The following is a 9,394-nucleotide window of genomic DNA, read 5'->3' as shown; positions in this document are numbered from 1 at the left end:
AAAATAACCCACTATTAAAACCATAGGGTAAGTTGATGAACCAGAGCTAAAAATATACCCTAAGCCCAGGCTCTGAACCTTTTTGCATATTTTAACATTAGGTGTATTTATGGAATTTGAGTCTGTTTCCTGGTTTGGAAGTGTATTTGAGGTAGGGTGAAATGAAGACAGCAAAAGATAACTGTGATTAATGAAAGGAAAACAAAGTATCAAAGTAGACAACTCAGCTCATTTCTCCTGTCTCATAATGCATACCATCAGGTTCTTTAATTATAGAAAGACAGCTGGTCTGGGATCAGAGCAAACATCTGATGTAAAAAATTCAGTTTAACCTACAGAACACAATTCCTTTTGGGCATCCAAGAAGGCATGGAAACAATTTTTGTTACAAAAAAAATTATGTTTCTGTAATGGGATTTTACCTATAAAGATAGTAAAGGCTCACATTTACTGAGCACAGAGTACGTGTCAGGTAGTTGTTAAGAATTTTGTATGGATTGACATTTAATCCTCCCAACAACCCTATGAGTTAGATATGATTACCATTATCCCTGTTTAATAGACGGGAAATGACCTTGAATGACTTACTCAAGCTCACTTAGGTTCTACAACAGAGATTCAGATACCAGCCATCAGTTAGCATTCTCAAATTCCATGCTAACTGTCTCCCTACTATTTAGAAAGATGACTATGCCCCGTTCAGGTAAAATCCCATCTTCTGTCAGATTTTTCTCTCTTGCAATCCATTTAAAATATATCCAGAAAGTATTTGATCATCATCATAAGACCCAGTACCTCCAAAGAGTAATTTTGACTTAAAAATTAGAATATTTTCCCTATTACAGTTAGTACTTGTAGTTTTTACTATGTCTAAAAATGAATATATATGTATATATATAAAACATTTGGAACATGTGAAAAAGAATAAAATAAGAGAAAAAAATTTTCATGTTTTAAAAGAACACACCAGTCATTTGGGGTTCCACTGAAAGTATCTTAAAAACAAATAAAATTCTTTCATTTAACAACACTAAAGAATGAGGTATATAAATGTTTTAATCACAGACTTTTACTGTATGCAATTAACTGTATTTCACAACTTGCATCTTACAAAAAAGACAGTACCATTGTGCCTGTAAAAAGTACTGCAATTAAACAGAAAATTACATTACCACATGAAACCACCAAATATCACAACTGTCAGGGTCTACAGTTTTATTTCTTTCTTCAAATGCTATCATGATGTTTTTATGTGATATTCTGTATCCAAGTTATGATTCAAAGTTCATTTATAGTTCAAAAGTCTCCTATAGGTGAATACATACTAAACAAATGGCTAAGAGAAAGCAGGAGACCCTAGAATTTAAGTACTGTGTGGTTTCTAAGTTGGATTTTTAGAAACAACAAAAAACACTTTTATTAGTTGTAAACAAAAATGCAAAATCTGTAGTCATAAAAATATTTTATTGGTAAATTTACATAATAGTAAGTGGGGCTGTAAATGCTTTTTAAATTTTAGGATATTGATAAATGCATAAACTGGCAATTGTTTCTGAAAATAGGGTACTATAATTTTTATAAGAATTGTTATATTTAATAAGAGGCCAATTAAACTGATTAAAGATTAGTTATTTCTCAGTTCTGTGCAACAGTTCCCATTTCTGTATTAATTAGATTCACACTTCTATGACCCTGAATAAGTCTGGGGCAAGGAAACAGTGATAAAACTATTAAGTTAAAGCTTTTCCAAAACTGCAGCTTTTAAAATATGACAGGTTTCTTCTCTTCTGTTTTTGCCAAATGCTTATAATTACTTGAATTTTAATGTTCTATATAATACAGAAAATACCAGTGTTCAATGACAATAGCACTAAATCTGAATTATAAAGCCAAGTAATCAATGTTTTATTGTTTACTAGTCTGCTAGTAAACATTACAATAAATGAATGTTTTGAAAGATAAGCAAAAATTCCCCCCAAAAACAGATAAAACCTAAAACATAATTCAGGAACAATAATTTAGTAAAATGTGTCAAAAACATTGGCAATGGTTCATACAAATTCTTTATTTAATAACAATCTTCCTATTTAACCACACCAAGTACCAGCAGGTGTATTTAAGAGGATAACCATTAAGAAAATTCTGTTGTAGCAACAGTTGATTAAATTGATTTTTGACTTGTATACATATAACTATTTGTTTCACAATTCTCAAATAATACATATTTAGGCAGCTTGCACTATGTTATAAAAATTTAAATTCGTTACATGCCAATAGTAGAGAATTCAAGAATTATGTGTTAGAATTCACTAAACTAAAAGTGAAAATAGACTTACCAATAACACTGCATAATGAGTAATTCAACCACATTTTCATGGCACCTTTAACTGTGGAGACCAAAATGTTAAGTCTGGAAATGTTTGGTAGGCATAGATTGCAATAAAATCTAACAAATTTCTATTTTATGTAAAATGCAAATTATGGATTGTGCATGAATATGTTTGTCATGAAAATGTGGTACTTCTTGGCATAATCTGTGTATTTGCATGGTATGACAGAAGTGACTAGGAAATTGGAGAAAATAAACTTTAATGAGATTCTCCGTTCAATGATGAGGCTTCTCCTCTGGGTGAAGATGACCTGGACATTCCCCTCTCTGTGTTATCAGAGCTGGAGCCACTCTGACTGTGTTGATCTGCAGAAGCAGCACTAGATGCGGGCGGTGACTTCGTTTTCTCCTTAAAGTCTGTAATAATGACTGTCAGATCTCCAACGGTAACTTCCAAATGTTGAGCACTACTCCGATCCACATTTTTCAATCTTGGCCTAAACACAAAAGATGATAAAATTTTAAACTAGCTTTTCTCTCTAACAACTTTCTGAGCATGTAATGCATATTAAATTAGGTAAAAATAACAAAACAAATACATCTATCTTTAAAGCTCTATATTCATGTGTAACTAGCCACAAAAATATAATTAAATGTTTGAAATCATTAACATTAATCAAGCCAATCATTCCTGAATCTTCCTCAACATGACAAAAAACTCTGGGAGTAATGTTCTCTTAAATGTGCTTTTATAGCTTTATCATAATTTCGCAGACAGCTTATCAATTTTACTAAAATAAATGTTTTAGAACAGCAGTGACATAGCTGAATCACAGAGGAAGCTGACAACAGCTAAGGTTGAGTTATATGCAGGGCTGTTACTCCACTGATGTGCACTTATGATAAGGGCATCATGACTGTCTGTTCTGCCTGGACCCATGACCATTTTGATTGGTTAAAGCTCATGCAAATATCTGTTCAGTATTGTGAACATCACTCCTGGCTTTATGAGTGAAAAAGAAACATTTCAAACACAAATGTCTTGTAATCTAGTAAAACAAAAACAAAAAACAGAAAGTGTCCTCACACTTACACTTGTATTTGTGGCCTCTGTGTTTAATTTCTAATATACCTTCAACTAAGAAACACACTTTCATGATATAGTAAAAGAGATGAAATCTTTTATTTCTACTTTATATACTTTATATATTGATGTTAAAAGACAATATTAAATGGTTAATTTTATTACTTCAAAAGTGCCATTAAAACACTCTAAATTTACCTGGTTTTCTTATGACTGTTCTTTTTGCTAGTTGTTTCCTTTTCACTTTTTTCTTTTTCTACTTTATCTTTTTTCTCTTTCTTTGACTGTGTAGGGGGCACAAACTGCTGAGTAACCTGCTGTGCAACCAACTGGGAGACAGGCCGAGGTTTCCTGTGTGCATGTTAAAAAGAAAGTTTTTTTTATTACTATAATTTAAGAATGTATTTTTTATGAGAGAATAGCTCAAATTATGAGAATAGATATATGATTTCACATATAAAAATTTCTCATACGTAAGGTAATTCAGATGTGCAATTTAACAGATATATATATACACACACATACATTACTGTCTTTCCTATCCAACAAAAATAGAACTATAATAACAGTTAAAAGTTATAGCCCAAGATATATAGTCAAACCATTAAAATGTAACTGTTACATAAATCGACACGAAAATTATTAAAAATGTATATCAAACTGTGCTTATGGGGAAGCACACATAAACATAAATTTTTAAAATTAAACGTGAAAGTTCACACTGAAATAAAATCTAAATTTATCCCTCTTCTCTCAGAGAAGGAAATACCTCACCATCTGTTACAATGGCTATTCTTTTCTTTAAAATCTTTCATTTATTCACTGAATAAATATTTAAGTGTCAAAATTTCTCACTTACTGCTTAAATCTTTGAGGTTCCTTATGTATCCAGCCACAATTTCACTGTGGTTTTTTGACCTTGGAGATCTGTCCAGTGCTTTGAGACTTGCCTAACTTACTCACTTACTCATTACAAAAAATTTATTGAGAACCTACTGCAGAAACTGTACCGAGATAGATGAAATGTTGCCTGACTACAATCTTTGGTACCAGTTGTCACTTTTGGTACAAGTTGTCACTCTATTAGCCCAGGGTCAAGGATGCCTCCAGCTTTACGGTAGAACGTGGGCAGCTGAGGTCAAGATTCAAAGTAAATGGTCTCTAAATTCTTAAAATGAGAGAGAAAAAGACAATTGAGGAGGGAAAAAAGGTGGGAAGGAAAAAGCAAGGAAGAATAAGATAAAAATACATTAAAAAAACACATTTTAACAGATGGTCTATAAACAACAGTAATCTATTGCCTGGAAAATCCTGACCCTATTCTGGTCAGTAGGGTTATTAAAAAATCTTTTCCTTTGTTTCTCTAAAGCAAGACAAAATAGAAACCAAAGAGAAAATACTGCATAATCTAGGATTCAAAGCTGCAAGGAGGAATCCTTTGAAGGAGGAAATAGGAAACGCAGTATATAAAACATCTTAATAGATGGGTAATGAATTTTGTTTAGAACCTACAGAGTCTGAAGTACAGGAAGGATATCCAGGAAAGATGTCCAACACACAATTTAAAAAGCAGGACTGACACAGATACCAGGGTCAATGATGTAAATTAAGAGTTACACAAATGAAAATGATATTGAAAGCATGGTAATTAATGGCTGAGCTTGTTAAGGAAATGAACTTTAAAAAAAAAAAGGACTAAAGTAGTGATTCTCAAATTTAAGGTACATCAGGATTACTGGGAAGTCTTGTTTAGCTTGCTTAGCTCTGCACCCAGGGTTCTTATTTAGTAGGCCTCGGGGTGGAGCCTAAAATTTGCATTTCTAAATAGCTTCCAAGTTAAGGGGAAGCCTCTGGTCCAGCCACCACACTGAGCAGAGAAGCTTGAAGAAGTGCAATATATTGATACTACTGCAGCATAAAGTTTGAGATGGAGAGCAGGGAGTGGCAGAGAAAAAAAAAAAAGGCTGGACAGATAGGAAGGAACCCGACAATGAAAAGCGAAGGAGTCTGATTTACCTTTAAAAGACAGCAGATCACTGAAGAAATTCAGACTTCAATTTTACAAAGATTACTGGCAGCAATCTGGAGGGGAAAGGTACTACAGAGGCAGGGAAAGCTACTTTAATAGACCAGGTAAAAATAAAAAGGGCTTGAACTAAAAGGAAGCGGCAGTGGGCTTATTTAGAGACAGGCTGAAGAAGCAGAATCAAGGGGACGTGGTGACAAATTAAACGTGCCTTTCTCACTTCTCAACCAAAAAATATTCCTTTAGCAAAACATACAGAAATTCTTGTTTGTCCTCATGTAACCAACGTTCTGTGGATGAAATCAAACAAAAAATAAAGTCTTAGATGTTGATAAATGCTATGGAAAAAAAAATAAAGGAACACAGGGAGTGTTAAGGAAGGAGTTACTGTCTGTTTCCTCATCTAGGATATACACTCCACAAGGAAAGGGATGGTTTCAGGTTTATACATCACTGGATAACTAGTACCTAGCACGGTACTGAAAAAATACTAGATATTTAATATTTGTTGAAAAATGAATGAATGATAAAATCAGGCTTAATGAGGAATGAAGATGTTTTAAAAGACACGGAATACTGTCTCGATGCTTACTCACGGGCCAGGATCAACCACTCACTACACAGACGTAAACAAGTAGTGAAAAGTAAGAGCAGCAAGAATTAATTCCTCTTTTAATTATGCCGGAATATGGAAAGAGAAAGAAAGTACAAAGGTGTGACAGGTTGTGAAAAGGTTTGGTTAGACTAGTGCCTGGTGAACAGTGAGTCACCTAAAATTAAGAGTCACTCCAAGCTATACAATGGAATTGAGGGGTAGTCATCATTTGTCTCCTAAGGTATTATGGGTCTCTGAATCTCTTCCTGTCGTAACAAATGAAAGTTTGACAACATCCTTTATTATAGTTTGTACTGTTGCTCCCTTCGTCCCAAAATTTAATGCAAAATGAATTTATAAAAATGTTAAACTAAATTACATGAAAATTGTGAACATTAAAATAAATTTACATTCTAGAGTAGAAATCCTGAAGTTCCTAGCAATCAATAAATTGACATTATTGAGAGACCATTATCACTAACTTAAGATATATAATAATTTATATTCTCTTTATTTAGTGCTGCCTTTTTTAAGTAAAATTGAATATTCTTCTAAGTTTTTCCGGATTCATTAATAACCTCAGTACTCGGTGCTGTTTTTCCCATAAGATGTAACTGTCTCAATCATGGATTCTCTGATCATGAAGCTTTTCAGGAATATAACAATTGTGCTGTGGTTAGGTACAGAATATTTTTATAACATTATCAATCACTCCCCCACCCCTCCAGCATTTGTCTCCAAGTTGGTGTCCATCAATTATGTGACACAGTTCCTCAATCACTCCCACTTTTATGTGAGAGAAGGGATAATCCTAATTCCCCAGCTTCATGGATCTTACAACTGCTGCCACGTCTTTTTCATATTTAACAGGTTTTCTCTCTCCAGAATCTTCCTAGAATCATTTTCCCTTTTCATATGGCCCATAAATCTGAAAATGAGGGAACGCCCTGGTGGTGCAGTGGTTAAGAATCCACCTGCCAATGCAGGGGACATGGGTTCAATCCCTGGCCCGGGGAAGATCCTACATGCTACGGAGCAACTAAGCCTGTGCACCACAACTACTGAGTCTGTGCTCTAGAGGCCACGAGCCACAAATGCTGAGCCCATGTGCCACAACTACTGAAGCCCACGCAGAGCTGGGCTGTGCTTTGCAACAAGAGAAGCCACCGCAATGAGAAGCCCGTGCACCGCAGCGAAGAGCAGCCCCCGCTCACCGCAACTAGAGGAAGCCTGCGTGTAGCAACGAAGACCCGATGCAGCCAAAAATTAAAAAAAAAAAAAAAAATCTGAAAATGAAAGCATATCAGTACAGCACGATTTGCTCCATGAAACCATGAAGAGAGTTAAATAAACTAACATTTTTTAAAGATTGATTTATTTAGTTATTTTTGGCTGCATTGGGTCTTCGTTGCTACATGGGGGCTTTCTCTAGGTGCAGCGAGTGGGGGCTACTCTTCATTGCAGTGCACAGTGCAGGCTTCTCATTGTGGTGGCTTCTCGTTGTAGAGTGCCGGCTCTAGGTGCACAGGCTTCAGCAGTTGCAGCACGTAGGCTCAGTAGTTACGGCATGTGGGCCCTAGAGTACAGGCTCAGTAGTTGTGGCGCACGGGCTTAGTTGCTCCACAGCATGTGGGTTCTTCCCGGACCAGGGCTCGAACCCGCATCCCCTGCATTGGCAGGCAGATTCTTAACCACTGTCCCACCTGGGAAGTCCCTAAATTAACATTTTAAAACAAGTTATGAATCTAGAATTCTTCTAAGTGTTATATTCTCAGTGGTAAGAACAAAATACTCAGTAAATGTATACTCTCTTACAAGGTAAAAACCAATAAAGAAAGAACAATTAGCTGACCTGGTCAGGTGAGAGACTGCGGTCAGGAGACAAATTAGAAGACCACCACTTCATACTAGAAACGATGGTGCTGGTCATGCTGGGTTTGTGGATTTTATAAAATTTAAGCAAAGGTGTCCCTGGGGCAAGTGGAAATGTGAGACTAGTGTTCTGATAAGCAACCAGTAATTTCTATACGTGGCATTGTCTGTGGTTGATTTTGTTAGTTTCTAATCACCAACAAATTTTCTATAGTAGTTCTCTTCTGCCTCAAGAAAAATATTATTTTTGTTTTTCAGTAGTTGTTATGTCTTTCTCTCTCTTTTTATCCTAACTTTTCCTAAATGTGTAGTAATTCATTCTTTTTTCACTTAAGATAATGACTTTGCTCCTCTCTTCTAGGATTATTTGACCTGGTTCAACTTTGGGAGAAAAGAAGCACAAAATATGTGTTTCCACGCAGCTTAACTATTGAAATAAAGTTCTCTGCTGCTCTCTAACGGCCTGAATGAGTTTTAAAGATTCTTCAACGAAGGCAGGAGGAACACAGCTTATGATGATCTTTGTACCCTATCATAAAGTGACTCAACTTCACCATGCTCTATTAAAAAGAAAGCCCTCCTAGCTCTAGGGATCTTAAAAAAGTTTAACTATGATCCTTTTTCTACTTAGTGAGAAAAATCTAGAGGATAGTAGGGAATTTTAGAGGTGGGAGATAGTTAACTTAGGATATAAGGGGCAGGGTATTATTTACAAGGTGTGCCTTTTTTATGTTCAGCGATTTATCATTCATGATTTTGACAGTACACCTACAATGCTAAAGGTTCTGTGATAAGGAGGACAAAAAGGTCATCCAGTGCTATCCAGACATATCCCAACTGCACTCTATTGTCATCTACTTGTTCACATACGTCATTATTAGCTGTAACTTGTAAAATATGATGTTCCAAAATTTTGAGATCCCTATGTGTCCCTATGTATCCTTCATAAATAGCTCAAACAGACTGTCTGTGTAAAGTTTGGCAGGTCTGTTGACTTACTGTGACATGAAAAAAGGGGGGGAACATTTCAACAACCGTTTACGGATAACTATTATTCATCAGATATAGTTTCTAACTATGTGTCTGCCCTCCACCCCACAACAAAAATCCTGTATGCTAAATACTATAAGAAAAATGTTTTAAGCTTGATTAACCTCATCACAACAATTTAGCTTTGTCAAGTTGGACAGGCAAAACAAATACGATATAAAACCATTGTTGATTCTTTTCTAAAGGAGGCAGCATTATTCATAGCTCAGAAAGAGGCAATCTGCTTCCCAACACTAAAATATATATAGTAAATTGAAGCAGTATAAATCTCAATGAGTTAAAAGGCTGAACTTAACCCAAACCTGTTGTGAGTCTGCTAATACACTGCTAACAAAAGTCCAAAAATCTAACCAAGGAAGATTTTTATAAGTAAGCCCCCTGTTTGACAAATGTATTACACACTTAACACGTGTCAGGCACTACCTAAGGTGCCGGAGA

The 9,394-nt window shown here is 35.3% G+C and overlaps 1 protein-coding gene across 5 annotated transcripts in view; it reads right to left on the bottom strand.

The window, feature by feature from the left end:
- Window positions 1-1,195: 1,195 nt before the first annotated feature.
- Window positions 1,196-9,394, bottom strand: part of YAF2 (YY1 associated factor 2) — a 65,622-nt gene continuing 57,423 nt past the window's right edge. For all 5 annotated transcript variants that reach the window (XM_019934610.3, XM_019934613.3, XM_073788823.1 and 2 more), the window contains 2 exons: window positions 3,612-3,764; window positions 1,196-2,826 (listed from right to left, as the gene is read on the bottom strand). In XM_019934610.3, coding sequence (XP_019790169.1) covers window positions 2,589-2,826; window positions 3,612-3,764 — 391 coding nt within the window. In that variant the 3' untranslated portion in view covers window positions 1,196-2,588. The remainder of the gene's footprint in view (window positions 2,827-3,611; window positions 3,765-9,394) is intronic.

The sequence above is a fragment of the Tursiops truncatus genome, chromosome 11 (assembly GCF_011762595.2).
Source record: "Tursiops truncatus isolate mTurTru1 chromosome 11, mTurTru1.mat.Y, whole genome shotgun sequence".
NCBI lineage: Eukaryota > Metazoa > Chordata > Mammalia > Artiodactyla > Delphinidae > Tursiops > Tursiops truncatus.
The sequence above is the reverse complement of the archived record's forward strand: the minus strand, read 5'-3'. Positions and strand labels throughout refer to the sequence as shown.